This window comes from Lates calcarifer, linkage group LG2 (assembly GCF_001640805.2).
Source record: "Lates calcarifer isolate ASB-BC8 linkage group LG2, TLL_Latcal_v3, whole genome shotgun sequence".
NCBI classification, from domain to species: domain Eukaryota; kingdom Metazoa; phylum Chordata; class Actinopteri; family Centropomidae; genus Lates; species Lates calcarifer.
In genome coordinates this window covers 27,331,952-27,359,930 of record NC_066834.1, presented here as the reverse complement: position 1 = coordinate 27,359,930, position 27,979 = coordinate 27,331,952, and the positions used below count along the sequence as shown (strand labels likewise).

At 38.4% G+C, this 27,979-nt stretch overlaps 2 protein-coding genes across 3 annotated transcripts in view; one reads left to right on the top strand and one right to left on the bottom strand.

Moving 5' to 3' along the window:
• Positions 1 to 362: 362 nt before the first annotated feature.
• Positions 363 to 7,612, bottom strand: rnaset2 (ribonuclease T2). Of its 2 annotated transcripts, none has more exons than XM_018668046.2 (10): positions 7,444 to 7,612; positions 6,125 to 6,202; positions 5,880 to 5,934; positions 4,307 to 4,356; positions 3,898 to 3,955; positions 3,469 to 3,533; positions 2,502 to 2,615; positions 2,251 to 2,296; positions 2,018 to 2,092; positions 363 to 1,834 (listed from the first exon to the last, which is right to left on the bottom strand). In XM_018668046.2, the coding sequence occupies exons 2-10, from the start codon at positions 6,193 to 6,195 to the stop codon at positions 1,664 to 1,666; spliced, it is 705 nt and encodes a 234-aa protein (XP_018523562.1). In that variant the 5' UTR covers positions 6,196 to 6,202; positions 7,444 to 7,612; the 3' UTR covers positions 363 to 1,663. The 2 variants fall into 2 exon arrangements, with proteins under 2 accessions (XP_018523562.1, XP_018523563.1); XM_018668047.2 differs by having other exon boundaries at positions 7,331 to 7,457.
• Positions 7,613 to 13,891: 6,279 nt separating this feature from the next.
• myom2b (myomesin 2b) overlaps positions 13,892 to 27,979 on the top strand; it is a 29,977-nt gene continuing 15,889 nt past the window's right edge. The window contains exons 1-17 of the mRNA XM_018667996.2: positions 13,892 to 14,029; positions 16,523 to 16,614; positions 19,901 to 19,958; positions 20,120 to 20,274; positions 20,443 to 20,529; positions 23,025 to 23,113; positions 23,371 to 23,421; positions 23,604 to 23,768; positions 24,129 to 24,290; positions 24,557 to 24,698; positions 25,099 to 25,298; positions 26,111 to 26,164; positions 26,273 to 26,400; positions 26,820 to 27,003; positions 27,168 to 27,342; positions 27,456 to 27,577; positions 27,744 to 27,931. Of these exons, the coding sequence (XP_018523512.1) occupies positions 16,541 to 16,614; positions 19,901 to 19,958; positions 20,120 to 20,274; positions 20,443 to 20,529; positions 23,025 to 23,113; positions 23,371 to 23,421; positions 23,604 to 23,768; positions 24,129 to 24,290; positions 24,557 to 24,698; positions 25,099 to 25,298; positions 26,111 to 26,164; positions 26,273 to 26,400; positions 26,820 to 27,003; positions 27,168 to 27,342; positions 27,456 to 27,577; positions 27,744 to 27,931 (2,034 nt within the window). The 5' untranslated portion in view covers positions 13,892 to 14,029; positions 16,523 to 16,540. The remainder of the gene's footprint in view (positions 14,030 to 16,522; positions 16,615 to 19,900; positions 19,959 to 20,119; positions 20,275 to 20,442; positions 20,530 to 23,024; positions 23,114 to 23,370; positions 23,422 to 23,603; positions 23,769 to 24,128; positions 24,291 to 24,556; positions 24,699 to 25,098; positions 25,299 to 26,110; positions 26,165 to 26,272; positions 26,401 to 26,819; positions 27,004 to 27,167; positions 27,343 to 27,455; positions 27,578 to 27,743; positions 27,932 to 27,979) is intronic.

Genomic DNA, 27,979 nt, shown 5'->3' with positions numbered 1-27,979 from the left:
TAATCAGATGTGTTTAGTCAATCTGCTGTGCTGTGCTGTGGGAGGAGATTCAGGATTATAGACTGGTGTCTTTGTCCCGGTGGGATTAAGGCTCTGTAAGGAGATCACAACATTAATATTCATACACACTGAGTAGATATGGACAGACAGGGAGATAGACAGACTGCAATATAATACTGTTACTATACTATACTACATGAGCAGACAGACAGAAGTTAAGTGGTAGAGGATACTTCTGTATTTATCCACCAAGATCTATTTATAGGTTGAAATCAAACTTTCAATTACGTAAATCAAAAACGCAAATAGATACACGTTATCAATATTGCATATTACATAATAACTCACTGATGACCACAGGGCAGATTGACTAGACTTTATTGACATTAAAAATGTACAAATGTTCATCTTGGTAATTTCACACAGTGGATTTGCACACTGCAGCTATAATTCTAAAAAAAATATTTAACTTTCATCTTAAACTGAATGAATTCATCAATGCACAAAAACAGCCAAAGCCAAACAGCACCAATAGAAACAAGTCACCGTACACATCAGTGGAGGATTAAATGGCATTTAAGAAAACTTTTCTTACATCTGGGACAAAAAAAAAAAGCATCATCTGTACAGGTCTAGAGTGTGTGTGCTAAAAATTGTGCATAATAAACTTGTGTGACTCACAGGTGTTATTAGAAGAGACACAGGCCTAACCAGCCTATGGCACAAACCTAAATAATGTCCTATGTACTTGGCAAACATCAGAGGGTAGTTAATGATAACTACCTCTAGTTTATAACTTATGAAAGATGTAGATGTTGCAGAGCAGCAGTGTGGGTTTAGAAATGACGGTCCTGTCCCCAGAAGCCCTTACAAATATGTATTTTACTCAGTATTAATTGTGTAGTGTTGTAACAATAGAGAACACTGGAGATTTTGATGCACTGGATGAATTTAATTATCATAATGCTGGAAAGGCATTTATGTAACATCTAAAAATTTAATCAACCCCAGTGGAAAAAGATGGCAATTAGTAAGTGACACATAAGCACATAAATGTGGTTTAAAATACAGGCAGCTGAATCATAACATAAACACTATGGTGTGACATCTACACACTCATAGCATGAAGTAAGAGTCATGTGCAGATACAACACAAATACACGTACCGACGACACCAAAGATGCAGCACACAAACTAACCGTTTGCCTTGACCTGAACTTACCACAATGCCTCCTTGTTGTGTCCCCCAAAACCATGCTGTACGCTGTCAGACTCATCTACTAGTAAGGGTTCGGAAGGGACATACTGTAATTCCATTAGGAGTGGAGTGTGTGTCTGTGTGCCCTGGTTTTTGCAGGATATAAAAAGAACAATGCACTTAAAGGTGATTTTTTTCCCCCAAGTACTTATTCCAGCCAGCATTTTGATGAAATCTACACTGATTGTGTAAGGCTATTTTTGACATACATTATCATTAAAGCTATGATGTTCCCTGTGAAGCCTGAGAAAGATAAAATCATAGTGTGTGTGCGTGTGCATCCTAACTTACAGTACACTTGACTGGCAAACAAAGAATGCATTAATTTCTATGTATTCTTTGTATAAATGTGTGTAAAAGTAAGGTTGTAGTGACCTGTAGCATTTGTTTGCACATGTGTATGTTTTATGGAAGAGGTGGATAGTAAACTGGCATATTGTGGTCACACACACTGAACCCTGACGTCTTGTCAACAGCCATGGGTTGGTCCCAGTCTCCCTGTTTTTCACAGTCCAGGAGGGTGAAGTCAGGGTCGAAACAGATCTCAATCTGCCCCAAAATCTGGGCATCAGCATTCTGTCAAAAACAAAAGCACACTGGATTTAACAACCCAACAGACTGTCGGCCAAAATTTGAAACACAGCTTAGATTGAGCTTTATGTGACACAAAAATGAACACGAACATTCCTGAAAAGTAGGATCATGCAAAACACAAACAGCAACAGATTTAATTATCTGAATGAAATTAGCGGTTTATACCTTGGATGGATGGATACACTGGATCTTAGGTTTAACACTGTAGAAGTTCTCTATAACCCCTTCAATTTGTGAAAACTACAATAGGAACGGAGAGAACAGCATAAGTGAGAGACAGTAGTTGGCACATTATTATTATGAAGTACCTGAATGCCACAGATTAATCCTTACATAACACCAATATCTGAGATTTTAATATACTATAATGTGATGGTTTAAAGTATAAATAGACCTACTGCATAATAATTTTCTGAAGGGACGATGTTAAACTTCTTCAGGATGCTACAATAAAAGAAACACAGATTTTCATGAGGCTTTGAGTCACTGATGCTTTTCTCCAAAGTGACTTTGTAGTCAGTTTCTGTGAACTGCACTGTAGGAGGCAAGTATGCGCAGGGTTGACAGGAATCAAGAACATCAAGGCGAAGAGCTATGTGTGCACACTATGTGTGCACTGTGTGTATGTGCACATGAAGATATTCTGTACCTGTCCAAATCCAGTTTGTGGTATAGTTCCAGAGCCTTGCTGAAGTATTTATGTTGACTGTTCAGAGACTCTGCTTTGGCTGCACATGTACCATGTTTGTGCCACTCGTACTTCCTGTTGATACAGACAGACAAACAAGTAGCAATAAGTTTTACTATTATGATGTACACATTCAAGACAGGGACACACTACTAAATATGAAGGATGATGATAATCTTGATTTGACAAATTATGAGTGATGATTTTCAAGATCATGGAGCATCCATAGTAGTCTCTAAAACATAGGAAGGCTAACATGGATAGTTAACTCATATCATCTCATAGTGTGCCACAGTTTCAAATCCCTTGCTCCTGAAATGTGAATACGATCGTGTAGATAAAGCAGGTTAACAAAGGACATCTGAGCACAGTGCGCTTGTTGACTCTAATCTCTGAAACTCTGTTATAAAATGAATGACGCTGCATCTTGTTACAGTCAGTTCAAGTTTAAAAATGTAAAAAGTCTCATACTCTTTAGAGAGAGATAACATATACAGTATGTAAAATATACAGAAAACCACTGTCCATTGCTGCTGAAATAAAAATCAATAAAAAGGTAGAAGTAAATGTTTGCAGCAGTTCAGAGGCAAAGTGAAGTTTATGACTGTAAGGTTCATAAAATCCATTCAGACCACCCACAATAAAAGCTAGATTGTTGGTCTGGAAACAAGATAATATGATCACATGTCTTTAAGGTCATACAAAGTTCAAATACGAATACAGTAATGTCATATTACTTGCATATCCAAAGCCACTTATTCTGAAATCCATTGACAAAACAGATAACCAGGCAAACAATGCAGCAGCAGTCATGTAAGATAATATTGATGGGTACAGTACTTTAGTATAAAACTTGAACGTGCCCAACTAAAGAAGTGTCATGACAGATTAACATAGAGAGAAGTGGAAGGATTCACTGATACAATACCAGAAGCCAGTAGACGAGGGGTGAAGCAAATCAGGCCAACTTTTCTCCATGTCAGGAAGCAGGTCCTGAAAACACAAACCATACAACAGATTTGTTTTATCTATTGGTGCCGTATGCAAAGGAGAGAAAAAGCTGATAAATACATGTATTTACTCTCCCAAATTCTGATTATGTCAGCTTTTACTGTATGTCTTGGTTGTGCTTGTCTTAGATCAAAATAACTTTTCATCAAGCTATTCTGAAGAATGGAATATTCTACTTTTTCTCTCGCCAACAGCTTTATCTCATTGATGAAAACTGGTGTCTGTTTATGTTCTATCTCCATAAATTTTAATCTCTACAGATCTACAGTTATAACATGTTGGAGGAAGAATATAAAATATATGTTTTTATTTTACACATAATTATACAGACACAGTGCTACTGTACCTCTATTTGAGAAGAGTTGAAATGCCATGATGAGTTGCACATAATTCCTTTATCTGGCCTGGAAAACAGATTCACAGTATTAGACATCACAGCAACAATGAACAATGAAAGAAGCTAGGACTCATTCAAAGAGCTGTTCTGTCATGCCTTGTATTTCTTTCCCCAAGTAATGTCCAACTAGGTGCACTTTATATAGTAGGTTAGTGACAAACGTAATATAGTCATTTCTCTGAACTTGATTTTATTCTTATACTGTATATGTTTAACATGAAGTAATAACAAAAGTTTTCAGATGATACATTTATTTATAACCACTTTTCTATAGTGAAAATATCTGACAGGTAGTTGTTAAAATGAACACAAACACACAGGCACGCACACACACATACATACATACATACATACTTACCAGAGCCCATGCAGTGTCCAGTAGCTAATGTTGGGGTGACAATGCTCCATCTAAAATTTACACAAATCAGTATTTTTATTCAATCTGAACACATAAACCTCAAAAAACTTCACAACCTCAAGAATAAAAAAAAATGCTCAAACAGGACAAAGTTCATTTAGGAGAGTAACTATTAGGGCATTTCTAATTTTGATTCAGTTAGATTTTCCATGGAGTGACCAATTAACCAAAACCCAACAAATTTGAATGATTATGTATTTATATTGCCAAACCAAACAAACTGAAAAAGACCAAAATGTTCTTTTCACACTGACACATGTCACAGTGTTGAGTGGAAAGGGGAACTGCTGTGGTTTTGTGGCTGTAGTTAAGGATCTACATAAGCCTCTTCAGCTGAGACCTGGTATAGAGTATAGTACAGTCTAAATCCCTAAGAATTTTTGTTAAAGTTATTTTTTGGGTCTTTTTGCCCTTATTAGATAGGACAGTGGAGAGAGAGCAGGGGAATGACATGGAGCTAGATTGAAAGTTGAGCCCCAGACTCACTGCTAAGGGCACTAAGGCCCATGTGGTACGCATCCTAAACATTTGGCCATTGGGTCGCCCCATCCCATAGGATTTCTTTTACAAAATGTCACGATAGAAACTTCAACTGAGATGCAAGTTTCAGTGAATAAACAAAATGAAATCTGGAGCAAATAAAAGGCAAAAACTAATCTACTGACACAGTGAGGCATGTGATACAAAACCACATAGCACTCACAGGTTTAAACCATCACGGAAATACTACGGAGAGCATAGAGAGAAGAAAATGTGTGGTTAAAAAGCACAAAATAAGAGATGTAGGTTTTCTTGTTGTGACTTAGAATCATCAAAGCTGCATAGTCTTGTGACCATGAGCACAGTATTGCCTAATCTAACCAGACTGTTGACACACAACCAGCCTTGTGACTCAGACATCACATTATATTTAAGGGTTGACTGTTGACAGAGTGATAAGGTATATAGGTAACATTCTGGGGCAATGTAAGAGTCGTAGGAATCGATGTCATGTTGTTAAACAATCAGTCATAATTGGTGGTTAAATAGTTATCTATTTATACTGGTGTCAATTCATCATAACATATAATGGACTAACTCTTAATCTAAACCTATTGAAAGTAGCCGAGAAACAATAAGTAATTACATTCCTTTCTTAAAATTTCACTTTGTATACAGGACTCATTTTAATCCACTGCTAACCTGCTGTGGTGCAGGGTTATATTCATCTTTGCTGGTTAAGAAACAGACCTCATCACAAGACATCAGCATTAAACTTTAGCTGGGCACAGAGATGAGGTTAATTGCCATGTAAATAACCTAAAAAGTCCCATGATGAACAATGAGGATGTGAAGATGGCTGTGACTACAGCCGAAACCTCACAAACCAAATACTGATTCAGCAGAACACTGAACTGACGTGACATCAACTTGCATCTTTGAAAAGGCTGACTGTATCTTTAAAAGCCCAATATGTAATAAATGCATTTAAAAAATAAATATAAAGGCAAAAATAAGGCAGGAGGACACTCACAGTACAGAAGGTGCTGGGCCAGTGGTGGGTCAGGATCAGTTTGGTCCACATGTATCTGAAATACACACATGTACATTAATTTCTTAGTCCAGTTTGTTCATTATTTATATGAATCACAATGACACAGCATTATCTAATCTATGTGTCAACTTAAAGGACATAGAAATGCATAACCAAAAAATAGGAGAACTCATCAGACCATCTATCGTTATAGTGATGTCCATGTTTTGTTTTGCTGTACTTACTGGGATGAAATCACAAAGCCAGAAGACAATGTTGCTGCCAGGCAGAGCAGAAGAAGTGAGCAGAGACTCATGGTTGACCTAAAACAGATAATAGACTCAATAAATAGCTGCCTCTACCCAGAACTAAAAGGTGAACATCAGAATATCACCAGCTTTCGGCAAACTTCCACATTAACACCGCGCCCAGAGTGCAGAATTAGCAAAAACATTTGTGTCTGTGGAGATTTTGTGCATCATCATCAAAATAACTTTCTATAGTAATGGATTTTGATTAAACCGCATGTTACAGAAACTGCAGATGTTTGGTTCACTAAGAAAGAATTAACACACATGTAGGAGCACAGCCATTGTGACTGTCAAGATGTGAAAAAGAGGTAGTGGCTCTAACTGGAGGAAGTGAGCAGGTAATAATGACCTCATGAGACCACTTAATTAGGTAATGGAGAAAAAACTTTAACCCAGCAATCTCCTCCTGAGATACACAAACAATACCATAAAGTGCATCTGACACTTCATGTCTGTTAACCTGGGACAGTTTTAGCAAACATTACTCCGCTGACAAAACAGTGCAGCAGTATAATGAACTAATTGGCACAGAATCAATCTGCACAGGCTGGATATCTCTCAAACTGTGCTAAAATGTGTTAACTCACACTGAATTTCCTATTACTCTGGTAAAGATATGTATATTGTGGCAACACAACACCAAGCTCTGAGAGACATGCCATACAACGAGCAATTAAGTCAGCAATAACGCCAAAGACATATCTACTTCTTAGAAACATGTCAGTATCTGCAGTTTTTAGATACTGCTGCATCTCCGATCACTGTAGTTCACGGTGCAGCAACTGTAGGAAAAAAAACTGGTGTCCAACAATAACTCGTTAACACGCCGTGAATTAAATTCACTTTACATGTTTATGGAAGTCTTTTAAAAGACATTTTAAGGAAAAAGCTGACCTGTCCTGATCGTCAGCGCGTTAAGACTGAATGGTAATTTACGGTAAATTACGGTAAATAGAGATGATAGGAAACTTAGTAGGATAGGAAAACATAGTAAACTGAACATGTTTCTATTACATGCCTCAATTAACACTGCCTCAATCTAGAGCTAAACTACGTATCTACATTTGTGAAAGTGTTCACTAAGCCGAGTTAAGAACATCGAAGAATAATATCGGAGGTTGGACATTAAACATTAGTCACCTGAACCACCGACACTCGAGGCAGAGAAAGCTTTGTTCACAAACCACAGCGAACAGTGAGTAAAACTAAACGTCAACTGTTTTTAACAACTGTACTGTTAATATCGGCCTCACCTTGTTCCGGGTATGTTGCAACAAAGATTCGTGGTGGTTATCCGGACGCCGCGCAGTTTCTCATTTGGGTAAGTTTACTAGGTTAGCTCATTACTGAGGTTACAGTACAAGGCACAGTCTGTTGTTTATGTCCCACAGCCGCTTCACTACCGTTGCCAGCTCAGCCAATCGTTAGCGCCGTAGACGTCATGCGTCATCACGTGGTAGACATGGGGGATTGCTTGATTTAATGTTGAGATTCTACCGGCTGCTCCCAGTCCTGAGGCCTTTTACTGATGTTTTGAAAGAAGATTCGCTGATGTAACAGTGAACAATCGCACCCCTTTCAAGACAGCTTCCAATCATTTCGTCTGTGCTTGCAATACACATTATACTAAAGGTTTCAGTGGGTTTTTAGGTTTTTATTTATTGAAATGAAACCGTGTGAGACTTTAGGAGAGAAAAATCACCATTTGAGTAAGGGATCCATCTACACACTGCTTTTTGTAAGACATTACTAACCAAAAAGGTTCAAAACCACCGATTTAATCTTTAGCAATATGATGTATTTAAAAGCTTGTTATAATATCCATTGTATTTGAAATGTAAGAACACGTCGCGGTGATGCAGACTGCAGTAGCTGTGACTGGTCTGCTTGGTTGGCTTGGCTTGCAAATGTCTCAGTGGCTGGACAAGCACAGAAAACTCACCCTCCCTCCTACAAACCATCTCTTCTGACGAGTTCAAACTTTAATTTAACTTTCATTAAACTGAATCCAATTAATAGCTGTACAGTTACTCCACGTAAATAAAAAAAAAACAGATACGTTTATTAAATTATTTAATCTTCTGAATTAACATCCAACTGCCGAAAAGTAAGTTATCATGTTAGTCATGTGTTTTTGCAGATATGATTGAATCTAGTGCCTGAGCTAATGTGTCCTTTTGTCATATTACATGTCAACAAACTTCAAACTGAAAAAAATTATAAAATCTCAGTTTTGGGACTCACAATATCCTACAATTATTTCAGCAAAAATGTCACTGTAGTTCCACACCACAAAGTTGCAAAGCTCAACGTCTTTGGCATTGTTGTGCCTGGACGTGGATTGTGTTTTGTGAAATGTTTTCATTTTATATTGTATGTATTTTCTGTATTACCGTGTGCGTTCATTTCTTTACAGCTCCAGCAGTATTTGGTAAATTTCAATCCTCTGTCCCTCTAAACTCATCATACAATCCAAGATTACACTTATATGTATAATGAGTACAATTTCTGATGCAGATTATTGGCAGGAATGGTCTTTTACAGAAACAGTCAACTAAATGTATTGCATGACTGCCTCATGTTTCTGCAATTAAAGACAAATACAGATTCAGACATTTCATTTTGTAAAGTGCTGTGCACTAATTATTCTTAATTTAAAGTTAATGGGACAGGCCTGACTTATTAAATGCATGAACTGCCCAGGGGTTCTTTTGAAATAATGACTCATTATAAGCTGATGTGTAAAATTAAAGTCCATGTAAAGCAGTAATACTAATGCATTCTGAGTTAGTCACACCACAGAAAAATGTGCTATTAACCATCCAACTAAATTTGAATGGTTAAAAAAAATCAGCAAATATGTCAAAATAAGGAGCTCTCTCTGCTCTGAGACACTGGGGGAATGTCTGCTGAAGATGCTGAAACCACACCCAATCGAGCGGTGCAGCGCAGAGACAGTTAGCACCCTGTTAGCACCGTGACTTGAAAAAAGGATACTAGCAGCCTTGGAGTTGTACAGCTGTACATGTTTGAGCCACCAAAGCCAGAGTCAAGTTTGAAGCCTGAAGACAATTTCTTATTGATTTGGAATGTGTATAAATTACATTTTTGTTGATCAAATAGCCTGTCTTCAAGGACTCAAGAAACAACCTGCACTGCTTACACAGTTACATTAGTGATGTTTATTAATATAGGAAAACAAACTATAATGATGTTACACTAATAACTAACAGTTTGACCCCTCATCTTCAAGAGGATACATGCACGCACGCACGCACGCACGCACGCACGCACACACACACACACACACACACACACACACACACACACACACACACACACAGTGAGCAATGTCAGCAGGACAGGAGGCTGAAGGTCGGGGAGGGAGATGGTTGGTTTGGCCTCATTCAAAAGTGACTGCGGATTATCAGTGAATTCTTGTTGTGTCTGATGAAAGTTTGTAAAACTAACTGGACTGAAACGGTTGTTGTTGTTGTTTTTATTTTGTTTTTTTCAATGGTATTTCTTCCTCAGTCAGCTTGCAGAAAATTTACCACTGTCTTATCACCCTGGAGTCATATCTTACCAGCATCTCACTGTCAACCAACAACATAACGTGAATAAAATTACCACTGGGCTTTGGTTACAGAGTGTACTACCACATGACCAACAGAGGGCTCTTTTCCACCACAGACAAACGTCAGTCCTTTACAGATAGGCAGACAGACAGACAGACAGACAGACAGACAGAAAAACACACACACACACAAGGACACACAGGCAGTAACATACCAACAATAAACCATTAACAAACAAGTCATATGTCTCCTGTTTATATATGGTTTTTAATGCAGAGCCAGACTGACTCCTGGTGACATGTACCTCTTAAAGTTTAAACTCTCTACAAAATACTAACATTGTGCTTCTGATACATTTTGTATTTCCAATTTATTCAAATGTTTTCCCATGTATTTATGACATTATTTGGAGCTTATTCTTGCTTATGTAAAACTGTATAAATTTCAAATGTTATTGGGTAGGTGATTGGTATGGGACCTTGGAAGTCCCAAAAGTCAGGATTACTGAGTTTTGCTTCTAGTAAACAGTCTCTGTGAGATTTGCCCTCTATTCTGTAAAAGGTGCTACTCATCTTGACTGTGACAGTAAACATGACCATTAATTACCTACTAACCTCATACCTTTGCAAAATAGTGTCCCTCTTTGTTGCCAAAATACCCTCTACCCATAGACTGTATACACGCAGTACCAGTCAAAAGTTTGAACACACATTCTTATTTAATGTTTTTTTTCTTAGTTTTTATTATTTTCTACATTATAGCTTATTATTAAAGACATCAAGAATGAGTGATGCAGACAGACAGAAAAGTGTGAAAGAGAGCAACCAAGAAGACAAAAGACAAGAGGGTAGTAAAGAAAAAGAATAGGCTGTAAATGATTTCTTCAGAACTTAAACTTGCAGCTGTCTGTACTCTGTCAGAAATGTGTGGCTCTCTCCAGTAAGAGCATAAATCAAGTCCATAAAGTCTGGGTGGAATATACAGTACCAGTCAAAAGTTTGGACACACTTTCTCATTCAATGGTTTTTCTTTGTCTTTATTACTTTTTACATTGTAGATTAATACTGAATATGTCAAAACTATGAGGGGACACATATGGAATTATGTAGTAAACAAAAAAGTGCTAAACCAACCAGAATATGTTTTAGAGAGCTTCAAAGTAGCCTCCTTTGTTTTGATGACAGCTTTACACACTCTTAGACTTAGACTTAGACTTAGACGGACTTTATTGATCCCTTTGGGATGACTCCCTCGGGGAAATTACGTTTCCAGCAGCAAATACAGGCAGAAGATGTAAATAAAATAGGAAAGAATATAAATAGAATTGGATTGAGGGTGATTTAAGATAAATATGCAGAGTATACTGGACTGTGTGTGGCATTAACATAAATAATAAATATAGATATGCTGAAACTGTATGTTACTTGAGTGTCCAGGTGGGTTATTGCACTTTAAGGGGGGCTACCACTCCCTTCTGTCCTCCATACCCTACTCTCCCTCCTCCTCCCCCCAAGTGAGGAGTTGTAGAGTGTGATGGCATGGTGGACAAAGGAGTTCTTCAGTCTGTTGGTCCTACACTTGGGCAGGAGCAGTCTTTCACTGAACAGGCTCCTCTGGTTGCTGATGACAGTGTGCAGAGGGTGGCTGGTATTGTCTTGGCATTCTCTCAGTCAGATTCATGAGGTAGTCACCTGGAATGATTTTCCAACAGTCTTGTAGGAGTTACCAGAGGTGCTGAGCACCTGTTGGCTGCTTTGCCTTCACTCTGTGGTCTGACTCATCCCAAACCATCTATCTATCATCTATCTTTACGTAATTTCCCCGAGGGAGTCATCCCAAAGGGATCAATAAAGTCTGTCTAAGTCTAATCTCAAGGTGATGCAGAATGCTGTGGTAGCCATGCTGGTTAAATGTGCCTTGAATTTTGAATAAATCACCAACAGTGTCACCATCAAAGCACCATCACACCATTACACCTCCTCCTCCATGCTTCACTGTGGGAACCACACACGTAGAAACCATCCGCTCACCTTTTCTGCATCTCAAAAAGACATGACAGGTGGAACCAAAACTGTCAAATTTGGGCTCATCAGAACAAAGTACAGATTTCCACTGGTCTAATGTCCATTCCTTTTGTTTCTTAGCTCAAGCAATTCTCTTCTTGTTGTTGTTCTTCCTCAGTAGTGGCTTCTCTGCAGCAACTCAACCATGAAGGCTGATTCACACAGTCTCCTCTGAACAGTTGATGTTGAGATGTGTCTGCTACTTGAACTCTGTGAAGCATGTATGTGGGTTCTAATCTGAGGTGCTGTTGATTTGTGGTTTCTGAGGCTGGTAACTCTAATGAACTTCTCCTCTGCAGCAGAGGTAACTCTTGGTCTTCCTTTCCTGGGGTGGTCTTCATGAGAGCCAGTTTGATCACAATGTTTGATGGTTTTCATCACTGCACTTGAGGATACATTCAAAGATCTTGAAATTTTCTGGAGTGACTGACCTTCATGTCTTAAAGTAATGATGGACTGTTGTTTCTCTTAAACTAAACTGAGTGGTTCTTGCCATAATATGGATTAGAACAGCAGCTGAATAGAGCTATTCACTGTATAGAACTGCATACCAACCCTACTTAGTTAATTCCACAAATGAACTCTTGATAAGGCACATCTGTTAATTGAAAATCATTCCAGGTGACTACCTCATGAATCTGACTGAGAGAATACCAAGAGTGTGCAAAGCTGTCATCAAAACAAAGGAGGCTACTTTAAAGCTCTCTAAAACATATTCTGGTTGGTTTAGCACTTTTTTGTTTACTACATAATTCCATATGTGTCCCCTCATAGTTTTGACGTATTCAGTATTAATCTACAATGTAAAAAGTAATAAAGACAAAGAAAAACCATTGAATGAGAAAGTGTGTCCAAACTTTTGACTGGTACTGTATATTCCACCCAGACTTTATGGACTTGATTTATGCTCTTACTGGAGAGAGCCACACATTTCTGACAGAGTACAGACAGCTGCAAGTTTAAGTTCTGAAGAAATCATTTACAGCCTATTCTTTTTCTTTACTGCCCTCTTGTCTTTTGTCTTCTTGGTTGCTCTCTTTCACACTTTTCTGTCTGTCTGCGTCACTCACACCTTTCAGTCCTCTGCCGCACATTGCCACTCTCTCTCTTTCCTTTTCTCAAATGTAACTCCATGTTTTCCCATCATATGATTTCACCTCAGATGTGAAATGTGTTTCACAGCTCTGCACACAGCACTGTGTCAGGAATAGTCTAGCTGTAACTGTAGCTAGTTTTATAAATAGGCTCTGGCCAAAGTTCAGCATGCGACAGAGTGTCTCAAGACGTTTCTGAGTGCAGATGGAGAATGATCTTGGAGATGGACTTCACTACTCTCTAAAGTGCAGCTAGATTTAAATGTATAAGTGAAGCAGCTGTATACTATAGCTATGTTATGCTGTTGAATGAATTGCACTGCGTTATACTGAGAAATACCAATAAGGGTAGGCTAAGTAACAGAAACAACTCTCTGTATAATTCAGTTTACCACAAACTACATCCTCCTAAACCATACAACTGAATCAACGTCTGTTAATAAAAAAAAAAAAAAAAAAAAAACATTATAACCATCATGGGGAGGGATTTATTGCAGGACTATTGTATTGGACTGAATTTGTCACTGCAACACTGAATTTAAATCTGATTTTCAGAGTTTGAAGTCACATGTTGTATAAGCTCTGACATGCTGTCTAAAATATATTTTACTATTCAATAAAATAGAATAAATAGATAATAGAAAAAAATATGTGATCAGCCCACAGTTAATCTGGTACTTGAGAAAGCTGCCTATTCCATTAAGCTAAAAAAGCTGCTTGTAAATATGTTGCCCACCCATAACATCACCATAGTCAGATTCTTTGCATTGTCTAGATCAGCTGGTATACTAGAATAACCAGTTGTTTAGCATCAGTTGTTAAGATAAAATGCCAGGAGACAGCAGTAGCACTAACACATATTCAACTAAAAACTGTAATGAGTAAACTATGTTAATCAAATAGTTCACTGGTTCTAGTGGCCCTGAGTCTTGAAGGATACAGGTTATATATAGGCAGCTCTCTCTCCTTATAAGGCCTCAGGGAGAGGTAGGTGGGGGTCGGTTGGAGACGGGTGGTGGTCTTGTTGGCCTGGTACTTGGTTTAGGCCGACTCCCTGTGGATTCAGGCTGACAACCGGAGTCACTGCAAAGGAAATCTCAAGGGGTAAGAAAACCAATTTTTTGATTCTGTTTTCAGTTGCTATCCCTTTTGTATCCTCACTTTTTTCATCTACTTTTGTTCCAAAACCAAGTGTAGCAGATGGGTTCAGTGGGATGATGGCACAGAGAGAAGATTAGGGCTCAACTAGGGGATGTTGTATGGTCCCTAATCAGAGCTGATAATATTCAAAGTGATGAAAGATGAGATTTATGAACTATAAAGGATCAGCAAATGCAGCAAATCAGTTGGGATAAATAAGTCAAACAGTGTTTTGAGGATAATGACAGTCTAGGAAAAGCAAGACAGAAAGCAGCTCTGTGTGTGTTTATCATATCATAACACTCTAATTGGTTAAAATGGACTCCAACAAGACAGTCAAATTTGGTAGGGACAGATTTAGGGACCTGGTGTTCTTACAAATATTTTATTTTAAGAAACTTTAATGGACATTGAATGAACATGATTATTTCATTGTATCAGCCTTGTTATTAGCTGGAGCTCAAGTAATCTGAATAGCAACTGTGCATGATCAAGCTACAGAATTTCGTAGGTTTGCACAGTTATGGTTGAGAATGTTACAGGTTTAGTGTTACAGAGAGAAAGGCTCAGGTGTCATTTGGCAGGCATTTATGCTGTTACAGTACTGGCTGTACTGACGGAGGCAGAGGACTGCCATTGGGGTATAGGTATAGGACAGTTGCGAGGGACTAGAATATGATTTGTCTAGAGTGAGCACTAGCCTGACGGCAATTGAGTTTATTGCTTGTTATCTTTGGAAGCACAATGTCTTCCTATGTGTGTTGTTTTGACCTTTCATTATTAAGTATTTTGTTTCTTAGCTGTTCAATTGAAATCCTAAAATTATCTATAGCAGGACTGACTCTTCAATGGCAGCTATCAATGCATGTGAAAGAGGATGAACTTGAGAGAGTAATCAGCATATTTCATTCTGAACTTCTACTGCACAATCACATGATTCAACTGGGAATTTAACAGTTGTTATACACCTTTAGGATCAGAGGGTAAAGGTCAGGGATTATAGTGTCATCTATCTGTTTCACTGGGGCGAGTGCTTCAAAGATGTGGAGGCAGGAATGTCTTTGCCAATGCAGCATGTCTCAGTAGCTTTCAGGATGAGGTTGGGTAAGGGAAAACGCTTCATGTTTCATGTGACCTTATTTCTAGTCTCTGAAGACTTAGGTGATGTAAGGCAATTATGCTCCACTATGTGTGCATGATGTAAGACAAAGTTATGCTCTTGCTCTGGTGACTGTACTGTAAGACGTGTTTATTTCAGACACCCAGCTAATAAGAAAGAGTACAAATCATTTGCAAAGTGAATGCTGTCATCAACTGAAAGAAAAAATACTTTTAATTAGTTTCAGTTTTCATTAAATTAAGGCTCTACTGTTTATCTATGAAGATGACCCCTACCTAATACTAAAGAGTTGTAAACACACATCAATGCAATCAAAATGTTCCTGAGTGCTTCAAGAGATAGTCAAGATGGCCTTGGTGATGTAGTATGATACTGTGGATAGTAAAATGGAGACGGACCTGCCAGTGAGAAGTGCTAGATTTTGATCTACTTTCATGTAAATGGTGGGAATCATGGTATGGTATGGCATGGAACAGATTTTATATTTATAACACACTGTGAAAAAGCACTTCCTCAAATGGTTGGCTCTTTAAAGAGCTGTTTTAGTTACTGATTTAATTTAATTTTTTAATATTGGAGATTTTCTTTAGACTGCTGCAAACACCAAATATTTTTGATGACACATTTGGGGAAACTTAACTATTGGTGATATGTGCATGTAACAGTCTTTCTCTTTCTATTTTTCTTTCTTTCTTTATTTTTTGTACCAGTGGTAATATCATCAATATTGGATTTATGCCATGAAATAAGAGCTACACTTTTACAGAGCTCACACTAAATAACATTTTATGTTTAATTTAGTATTATTTCAGTCACTTGTCTTTAAAGGGGGTTAGGGTTTGTGGAAAATGACAATATTTACTGTATATAATATATTACTGGTCCAGCAATAGTCTATATCCATGCCTTTGTGTATGAGTATGTTCACGTGTGTCTGTGTTGGTGGTGTCTTTAAATCAATATAGTGTCACCTTGTCATTGCTGAGGCTGTCAGTAAGACTGCACTGTTTGTATGTATGACAGCTATATGTGTCCAAATACCAGGAGGGCTTTTCTTGTTGTAGGGGACAAGGCAGTAAACACAAATGAATTGTTTGTTATTGCTGCCACACATTGTTGCAGAGCACAGAGTCATTAACACAAAAGTAGTATTTTCCTGCCAAATGCTCCTCCACATAATTAGTCATTTCTTTCCTTCTTTACATAATCCTTCAGGATTGGTGGCCTGTGTGTTTGTGTGTGTTGGTGCTGATGATGGTCTGGCTTGAAGGCAAGAGTATACTGTACTTTGTTACCATATCAGTATTTGTGTGTGTGTTGTGTTGTTGGTCCAACAGGTCACCCACAGTGTCATCATGCTCAAACGTGGGAGTTACAACCAGGAATACCACCACAAACAGAGCCGTTATGTGGTTAAAGAGTATAGCAGGTACAGGATAGACTCTAATGCTAAAACTAAAACATCAAGCTAAAGCAGCACTTTGATAGTTCTAATATAATTACTAATAGCAGTATTGTAACAGTAGTAAGCTTTGTCATTGCTAGACCCACAGATTCAGCTGTGTAGAGCAAAAACAACCTCACTTAAAAAGCCAGCCTATGTTAAAATAGCAAAACTAACCTGCTTAACATGAGGCTAACATCAAAACCAAGCTAACCCTGAGCACATTTTTCACAAGAGATGTCCCAAGTTCACCTTCAAAATCCGTATCAGGGCTAATCAAAGCATTGAAAAAAAAAGACTGTTATTGGCTAACATGCAGAGGTCAAAAACACCCCTCTAAGCTCTGTTAAAACAGTGTACATTGTGGTGAAGGTTGAGAAAAACTGTGGATTTTCATTTGAATTTTAGTATTTTTCTCATGCTTAAGATTTTCAAGCAGCAAAAGTCTGATACTGATGCATTTTCCACAGATAAAATACATAACTATAGGAAGGTTCTGATGAACGTTGACTTGTTAGATTTCAAATATAAGTAGAATTGGCATCACAAATTTTAATAGGAAGTCTTACTATGTAGAAAAATCACAAATCTTAAGTGTTGATTTTAATGGAATTGTAACAAACTGTAACAAACTGGGTGATGTCAGTTCTAGTCCAACACCCTGAAGAGACAATCTTTTGCAAACAGTAACTATGTTGAGTGTGTATGTATGCATTTGTTTGTGTGTGTGTTTTAAAAGCAGTACCAACAGGCAGTCTGGCTGCTGTGTTTCATGTTCTTACCACTTTAAACGTCTTATTCTTGCTGCTGCTCACTTTTCTTGCTTCTGTTTTAATCTTTGCTAATAAGCAGCTAACCACCACAGAAGTCTGACCTTTGCTAAATGAGGACTACTTAATAAGTTTAACAAAGTGCTGGAGGACAAGTTTGGGGATTCTTTTTTCTAATGTAGCGGCAGCAGAGGTTCCTGCTTATGTAGAGTTTATTTCCTAACCAATTTCTTGTCATTTATTTCAAACTCAAGTAAGTATGAAGATTGAGTGTGTAATGGGTCCTGAATAATGACTGACTGATTTGCTGATCAAATATAAGTTAACTGTTGTATATTCCAAATTATCATTTTTTTCTTCAGGCACATTTACAGAACCAGGAAAGATAAAAAACAACAGAACAAAAACAAACAAACAAAAAAAAACAACAACAACAACTCTGTTGTTCTTTCCTAGTTTCCTAAATGACAAAACACATGGAGTCTGTTCTTAGTTTACCCATTGTCCTCGACATAGCAGCACACTGAAATTTGCATGTTACTCGTTCCTACGATTGGGAAGAGCCCTAACAAATCCCACAGGCTGTGTAAATGGCTATATCCCAACAAGGCATCCACTTAGCAGCACAAAAGCTTTCACAATTTCTTTTGTTCAGCCCTGTGTTCCTCATCAAGCAACATTGCCCCTCTCGGTCTCTAGCAGCATCAGATCATCATGAAATCTGCTTTGTCTGTCTCTGCCAACCTCCCCCTGACTTTCTGGACTGCAGGGCACTCCGTTCTATTTTCTGGTGGCAGTGATGGAATGCTTTATGGACAACAGTGATGGAAGACACAGACCCAAGCTTCCCACTACTAGTTGTGTCTCTCCTGTTGACAATCTCCAGCTCAGAGGCAACAGGCCATATGTCAGCTCTGGGGCAGCCTGTCATGGGTTCAGTGGGATAGTTTGCTGAATATGGGATTTGGCTCAGTGCAAAGAAAACTGCGTACAGCAGCAAAAAAACAGGGAGAGTGCTGTAATTAATCATTGTCTTCGTATTTCTTTTCTCCTATCCGTCAGTTACAGTGGTTCATGACAAAAATAGCTCTCCAAATGGACAACAGTTATTGTCATCCAGGAGGTTCTTACAGAGGCTGGTGATATGCATTTGTTAGTTAAATATTTATTTTATATCAGACTACCTTCTCTTGAACAGAAATGCTTATCACTAAGGTGAAATCCTGTAATGCACTCTCTTCAAAGAGCTCCTCTTTGTGATGCTCAAGGTTCTCTGGCGTTAACCACTTGAGCCCGCTTACGAAATTTTCCCTGTGTTGGAGTCTCTTCTCCCACCACAAACGAGTTAGGTCATAGGTGAGTGTGTGTTCATAGCCTGCTGTGTAAAGTCAGGCTCAGCAGTCGAGGCTTTACTCTCCTGTCCCTACTACGGAAAGTGTCCTGAATTCTTTCCATGACCCAGTTTCTCACTCTTTTCTCTTGTGTTGATGTCATGGTAGAGGTTGAAAGCATGGGGTGTTACTCCCTTAAGCTTTTAAAGTCTGTCAGAGGGGAAAAACTGGTGTGGAAAATTAAAAAAAAAAAAAAAAAAAAAAAAAAAAAAAAAAAAAAAGATAATAATTTGTAATCCTAATTCAGTAAATGGGGCTGCATAGTGGTACAGTGATTAGCACTGTGGACTCAGAGAAAGATGGTTCTAGGTTTGGAGCTGCTGTCCAACTGGGGCCATTCTGTGTGGAGTTTGCACATGCTCCCTGTGCTGACATGGGTTTCCCCTGGATACCCTGATTTGCTCCCACAGTCCATAGAGATGTAGGTTAGATTAACTGGCAACTCTAAATTGCCTGCAGGTGTGAACATGAGCATAAATGGGAGTGTGACTGGTTGGTTGTCAGCCATGGGCGACCTGTTCAGGGTGCACCCAGCCTCTCACCCAGTGTCAGCTGGGATTTGCTCCAGCCCCCCTGCGACCCTCAAAGGATCAGTGGTATAGATGATAGATGGAATTCAGTAAGAACACCCGTGACCTTTAAACTCTAAACACAGTGCTACTTCTTAAGTCTCAGTGGATGCGCAGTTGGGGTACAACAGCCCATGTTTCAGCAAGTATTGAGTTGGTGGATCACTACTGAGTGACTTAATTGCAAATGTCAGTGCACTGCTCATCAGAGAACAATGACCAGGCCTGAAGAGCTTGCTAGAGGCTTCTGCCTTTGCTCTCAGAACCAGGGTTGTAATGGAAAACTTTCATTTTTCAGCTCAGTCATTTAGAAGTACACACCTTCTGTGGCTATCAAAAAAACAGTGCTACTTACTGTAAATGTTTTTTGGGCAGAGATATTAGCAGTGATATTAGTGATATTATTACATATTCTTACAATATTTACATACTAAGTAGGTGCATGTTCAAAATCACATATTTTTAAGCATTTACTCTATTCTCAGCCGGTGTACAAGGTAAAACATTGTCTTCCTGAAACTGACTTACTGTTTGTCTTTAGATCTGAGGCGATGGAGGAAAAATATGAGTACAAAACACGAGTTCACATCCAGGAAGTGGTAAGGATCTATGAAATCACACTATCCAGACATATAAACAGTGGGTGAAATTTGTTTGTCACTATCTGCTTGTATTAATGCAGTGGTACTTTATGGAGAAGTGTGTGAGTAGTAACTATTATACTATGTTTAATATGAATTAATATTCTTTGCCTCTCTAGATATCAGCAAAGATGGGGAACAAATATGTGCGTGAGGAGCCCATGATCAGGGGACCAAAGTTCCTGGTCAGACTCAGATCCCACACTGTGTATGAAAACACTCCAGTGAAACTCTTCTGTACTGTTGAGGGCTTCCCCATGCCAGTTATAAAATGGTGAGCAAGAACTAAAAATTAAAAAATAATTTAATACTAAAATGAACAAATTATACACTATGAATTACAAGTACAGTTTTTTGGTTTAAATGTCTGACAACAGGTTTGTCTACTGTATCTCTCTAATTACATTTAATATTGCTGATCTGTAATTTTCCTCTATTTTAGGTATAAAGATGGCGTGATCCTTGACATTTCCTCTGGAAGATACTTGGTTCAAGCCAAAGGAGGAATCCATTCTTTGGAGATCCCAAGGTACAGTAAGTTCAAACATGACTCTAGTGGTTTTTCATGTTATAGAGGAACTTCACTGATTTTACTAATAAAGGTCAGTTTACTATATGTAGAACAGGCAGAAAAGGTGTAATGAATGATGCTACTGAGCTGCATTATGCAAATTGCTGGAACAATGGTTTTTGAAGATTGACCCATAGTGGGGTCAAACATCAAGATATCTCAGCCTTTGACCATTCTTTTAAATATGTTACTTTGAAGTCCCCCAGTTTAATCCATGTACAATACTAAATCACTTGAGTTACCCCTAACCGTATTTGTTTTACATATAATCTTTTGTGGAACAGTTTAGAGTGATACAATGCACTATTAAAGGTAGCAATGCACTGGTAAAAGATAATAAAAGGAAAAGTACAAGCTGATTTAAACAATGCAGGTGTCTAAACATTTAAAACACAGCGTTGCCAAATAGTGATACATTTAATGTTTGTTTAAGGATACAATTAACTTTTGCGAGAAGCTATGCGTGTGTACAATGGAAATTCTATATGGTGCTTTTAACAAGTATTGTCCATTTACTTCTTTATTAGGTTTGTAATTCATGACTTACTTCTACACATAACTTACTCATGACTCTTGCCCACTTGGGACACTGACTAGCTAATTGTCTTGCTTGAGACTATATCCAACCATGAACCATCAGAAAATCTCTCCTGCTAAACCCATCAGGATCTGCACACAAATTCAGACTAGAGTAATAATGTCAGAGTCAGCTGACTGACTGTGTGGGTAGGCTGTGTGGTTACATGCTGTATATGGGACAGGAGCATAGCCCGCTCTCCCTCCTGCTCTCCCTCCAGTCTTAGGAAGCTCAGCTGTTCAAGTGCTGACCTCAGTGCCACATGATACGCCAGGATTCTTTCAGTCATCACTCTTTCCTCGGATCCTATCACCTCTAGTTCCCTCTGCCTGTCACTGGAAGTGGGACTGAGAGTATTTTATCAGCCAAAAATTGTCTAAAACATATATGATAGATGCACCACCATTTACAGTGAATGTTTTGTATTTTTAAGTGCAAAAATAGCAGAAGAAAATGATTTGATCAAAATGATTGCTACCATTAAAGGCTTGGGCTGGTATTCAGATTTTTAAAACAGACTGGAAGACCTTAAAGGACAAAGCTCTTCTGAATTTTAAATGAAGAAGCTTGTGTAAGATTTAAGCCAGACTCATGACAGAATCCCTGCCTCCCAGCCTGTCGAACTTGGATCCTTACAGCATGACATTCCTGTGCACCCCCCCCACCCACCACCGTCTACACACATACGCACACACACACACACACACACAAACACACACACCACACACACAGTTACAGACAGTGCAAACAATTTTGTGCAAAGTATTTATAGATTGTTATTGTGATTCAAAATAAAAATAATAATGTCAGAATCTCTTTATGACTACACCATCCTATGCATGCTGCATGGGTTCCCATGTTAGATGATGGGATAATATGAAGTTGTGGAAAAAATTTGTGAGAAGAGCATCAGGGTGAGAAAGAGGTTCAGGGAGGGATGAGAGAAAGATGAAAAGACTGGAAGACAAAGTAAAAGAAGGAAGAGTTTAAACTGAGAGGCTTCGGTTGTTCTTTAAACCATGAATATACTGACATATACTGACAGTGAGACAGAAACATGGTTTCTGTAGCAGCCCTGTTGTGCCTCTTAATCTGGTTCATACTTTAAACAGGGGGTTGATGGCAGTCCTGTCATCAATACCTATGACTTAGGTTTTGATTTATACTCCAGTGTCAGATTTCACCCATGGATAGCACCACCACACACTATACACATGGACAATGTGTCTCTCACCATTTTGATTTTTCAAACATGTGCCGCCACATGGCTCCAGAGGGAAGAGAGGCATGAGCATTCCCATGCAAATCGTAGCATACATGTTGCAGCAGCAGATTTGATTTTTAAAGCAGCTGCAAATTTTACTGATTATGATTGAAGAGACCTGTTATTGTTTCATATAAAATTTACTCTCCTGTCACCAGGAAATACAGTATGTTTAATACTTGTACAAGCATTATGTCATCTATCTAGAATAGGTCAGGTAGGACCATAGTCAAAACCAATTCCTACCCGAGATAAATGACCCCAGCCATGTTGCAGGTTCTATTTTATATGTGAGAACAGGATTTGCTCAGTCTCTGTTGAGCCCTCTCAGCTGCTGATTATCCCTGGCAACATAATGCATTCATGTGGGAAATTATTGCTCATTTGGAGCATTAGTTTCACACACCTTGTAAAACCAAATCAACAGTGGCATTACATCAGTAGGTTACACTCAGGCTTGTTAGAGCAGATCCTCGTGGATATGTAGCACATCTGTTATGTTGGCATTTTCAATTTCCAACTTGTTGACCAAAATACAGTGAAAATCTATGAGAATTCTGATGGGTATATTGACCTGGAATACCCAAATTTTGCTTTCTTGTGTTTTTACAGATGCTCAACTGATGATACAGCTCAGTACACTGTTGTTGCCAGTAACATCCATGGACAGGCCTCGAGCCAGGCCTCCATCATTGTTAAGAGTAGGTCCTTCTATCCAGTTTCCTGGTATCTGATGTTGTAGTATTGTCCAGTCAAACTACTTGACAAAACATACATTTATTACTGGGCACATCACATCTAGTTGAGGCACTAGCATCTATCTAAGTGTGTTTTTAGGCTGCGATTTTTCCACTACCACCATCTGTCTGCTTGTTCACTACTTTCTTAGTTTTTGTTATTACAACTAGCTGCTACTAATAATGTTAATTTTTGATATGTTTGTATTTTAATCATGGAGGGTTCAAGGAGGAGGAAGAGTCCTGCCCATATGCATGGCTGCCCTTCAATGGTAAGCATCATAATCATGTCTATCTTCATATAGGTATGTCCAGAAATTACAAGATCAGCACAACTACTAGGCCGTACTATACTATATGTCTCTCTTTCCAAAGTGAAGCAACAAGCTGTTACCTCCGGCCTTATTCCCATCTCTCTCTTCTTCTCTGTTCCTTCCTTTCTCCTGTCTCTCAGCTGCGATGCTTCCCAAGATCCACTACACTAAAATCAACATTACTTTTTTGGAGAAGTTTGGACCAGTGTTTTCTTCTGAGGGAGGATCTGCCACTCTGTCTGCAACCATGATCGTGGAACCCAACCTGGCCAACCTGCAGCCTGAGGCACAGTGGTATAGAGACGGTAATTGTTATAAAGTAACATTCAATGACAAAGTAACTGCACTCTAATTGGTAGTAATATATACTGGCTACCACGGCAACTACCCAACTCAATCTAGTCAATGTGCAGCCACAAGGCACAGCTGTGGGCAAATGGGAGAAAATTAGAGCTACTATTTTTACTGCTAATTAATTATACTGAAAGTAATTAAATAGACTCTAGTAATATACCCCCAGTTCATGAAAAGTTTCATTTGCTATGTGTGTAGACATTGCATAAATGTGCCGTGGGGTATAAAAGCAAACTTGATATAAAGCTTTAGCAAGATTTTTATAAGAATTATGCATTGACAATGAATTCAGGATCCTTTCTCATTTCTAGACACTCGTCTGTTTGACTCTAAGTGGGTGAAGATTGAAACTGGCAGAGGATTCAGCACCTTGACTATTCCTAACCTCTACAAAGATGATGAAGGACTCTACACACTCCGTATGGTCACTAAAGGAGGCACTGCAGAGCACAGCGCATTTGTCTCTGTTGCAGGTGAGGTATGCTAGCGGACTGGCCAGCCTAGAGAATTTGATAACTTTAAATCCAGCATTAACTTTGTGTCTAAAAAGGATCTATGGTTCAAATATGAAATTTGAATCATAATGGTTTTTTTTATTGTTACTGAGCTTGTTGTCCACATGATTCTTGCCTCTGATGGGTATTTTAACAGAACTGTGTTACTGTATTGCATTTTAAATATTATTACTTACTTATAGCCCAGTTATTAAAACAGTGTCACCCTGTCACTTCCTGTGTAGATGGTCCTCCCCCAGTCCCTAAAGCACCTGGTGCTCCTATGGACATCAAGATCCACGATGCCAATAGAGACTATGTGATTGTGTCATGGAAGCCTCCTAATACCACCACAGAGGGTCCAATCCTGGGATACTTTGTGGACAAGTAGGAGTTACTGATATAAACACCATAAATAGATAAACCAACATAAAGACAAACTGATTACTGTAAGTCATGACATAGAGTTTGCTTGACTATCTGTACAAAATGAAGGGGTTATTGTCTCTAATGACAGACAGCCATTTTCTCTATACCATTCTGTGACATTATTTTTTGGAGTATTTTATAGCCACTCTAAATTTTGACTTATTCTGTCACTCACGTTTTACCCTACACAATCTTAAACACACTTGGATCATAATTGTACGATATATTGGAGCCTAAACTGCATTTTGATACCAGGCAAAATCACTGTTGTTGTGGTAATCAAAACCGTGAATGCATCATGCTTTCCTTTCCTTTTCTGATCTCCTCTTGTCTTCTCTTCTCTCTTTCTTTTGTACAGATGTGAGGTTGGAACTGAAAACTGGACCCAATGCAATGATCACCCCATTAAGATCTGTAAATACCCAGTGTCTGGACTGTTTGAAAGCCACTCCTACTACTTCAGAGTCAGAGCTGTCAACTCCCATGGAATCAGCAAACCATCCCGCATGTCTGATCCTATCGCTGCACTGGACCCCACTGAGTTTGAGAGGCTCCATGGTGGGTTTAACTGGATTAGTATAGAGAAATGTCATCCTTGTCTTTTATGATACACTGTTTGAAGGCTTGATAAATGTCTTCTTCATGTTAGTGACATGAAGTGTTCTTTTTAATGCAAAAGCAGTTTATTATATAGCCACTTCATGAATGGATCTTTATATTATTCAGAACAATAACTTTTCTATTGCTTTTCCAGAAAAAAACCAAGCAAAAATCAAATGTGATACACAGGAAATAATGGGTTCTTGTTACGTCAGTTGTTTTATTGTGCTATATTTTTACTTTTATTTGTAAATTAATAAAATGTGTTATGTAACTATGTGATACCTATCTCACACTGCCATTTTGGCCTCTCGTAAAAAGGGATGACAAACAATGTATCTCAAGACACTCCCAGGTTAAATAATCAATAAATAAAAAATCATGCTTCTTGTAAAACTATCACTAAATTATGAATAATGATTTAATGTAAGCGATGTAACATTTAAATCATTCTAAATTAAGATTGTTCACATTTTCTGTTTTAAGGGTTAATTTAACATGGCAATGTTTGGTTTATGTTTGAATGATATGCCCTTCCTTAGTCTGTACGGTTAAGGGATTTCTGTTGAATGTTTCCTGATCAAAAATTGAAATGTAATTTGTTTACATAATGTGATGAAAGTAATATTTGCATGCTAGTGCGCTGACATGAACCACAGATTAACAACGACAGAACTAAATTTATTAAAAATTCTATCTGAAATCTACTTGAAGTAACTTCAACATCAACTTGAAGCAGACTGATGAACATGTCTTTTATCTTCCTGTAGCCAAAAAGCTTGGAGGAAAACTGGATGTTGTGTCTTACCATGACGAAGTTGAAGGTGGGTTTTTAATTAAAGTCAACACTGATCTTTGTGTATTACTAAATACAAAATCTATGATTCAGTACGTATATAATAATCTGTGGGTATGTGTGTGTTTCTGTGTAGCTGAGGGAAAGCCTCCAGGTGCTCCATCAGGAATTAGTGTCTCTGAAATAGACAGGACATATGTTGTTCTGAGCTGGAAAGCTCCTGCGTATTTCAGTTCGGCTCCCATGTGGTACTACATCGAGAAGGTAACTAACACTGTTTTCCCACCACCACTGTCTGTCACTTAAAATACTACACTGTACACAGTACTTGTGCATCTTGTCTGTAGTTTAAGAATACAAGTTCATGATAAATGCATGGTACTCCTTTCTCTCCTCAGAAATCTACAGGCCATCTAACAGGATTACATATTCAGAAGCATTTTAAATGCATATTAGAATGGCTTAAGTAAGTTAATGAAAACTAATACACTGTACTCTGTATAATGCTTTATGTGTTATAAAAATAGCAGTTTTTATTAATTTATATCTGAAAAGACTAATGTGAACTGGTTACACTGATCTAAAGACCTGCTGTAAACCCAGTTTAAAACAGTTCAGTGTGTGTGGGTATATGGTAACAACAGGCATGCTTTCTCTGTCCATCTCTCTCTGTGTCTCCACAGTGCTTGGCAGAAAGTGGTGCTTGGCAGCGTGTTAACACTCAGGTCCCAATCCGGTCCCCACGTTATGCTGTCTTTGACTTGGCAGAGGGCAAACAATACAAGTTCAGGGTTTTGTCAGCCAATATCTATGGAACAAGTGAGCCGTCAGAGCCGACAGGACTGATCGAGACCCTGCAACTTAAAGGTCTGTTTCTGTCCATTTCGTCTTTATGTCACACAGCTCATTCCACAAGTGTGGATTAAGTCCACATTTCAAAAAATGTAAAAGCTTCTGTTTTTATCATTATCATTATTTTACACTTGGTATGATTGTTCATTGTTACTATTATTTTTTTTTGTTCTCTTCAGGTGTGCCATCAGCTCCCGGTCAGGTGATTTCTACAAGGGAGACAGACACCTCCGTCCTCATCCAGTGGGCTCCTCCAAAGGAACCAAACAATCTGATTGGCTACTACATCGATCAGTGTGTGCAGGGGTCCAAGGACTGGACCTCGGCCAATCACAAACCTCACAAGAGCCCCAAGTATGTTTTCAACAGAACAAAAACACACTGTATTGCTCAGTAATGTCTCTCTTTGATTGTTAGTTTTAGCGTATGAAAGTGATAATCAGTTCTTTTTGCTTTCTTCCTTTTAGGTTTGTGGTTAGTGGTCTGACCACAGGAGAAACCTATATGTTCCGTGTCCAGGCTATCAATGAAATCGGTCTCAGTGATGAATCCCAGGAGTCCACACCTCTGACTGTCAAGGCTGCCCTCAGTCAGTATTATAGGGATATTTTTGGTTGTTACTATTAATGATAATGGTGATAATGATGATTATCTGCTTTGTATCATTCCCCTGCTGAACTGTGATGAACATTTTGATGAATGCTAAGAAATATTGTTGTAATTATAAGTATTATAATTCAGTACTGCCTTCTTAGCCACCCCTTCTGCTCCTTACGACATTGCTTTGCTGAACTGTGATGGTCATTCAATGGTCCTGAACTGGAAGAAGCCTCTTCACAGTGGAGGAGCAAAGATCAAGGAGTATTATGTGGACAAAAGACGCAGCGGCACAACCATGTGGAGGGAGGTTCATATCCCACCACTCACAGAGAGACTTTACAAGGTAATTACTGTTATCTTAAGACATCAAAACAAATTAAAGAGGAAGCTA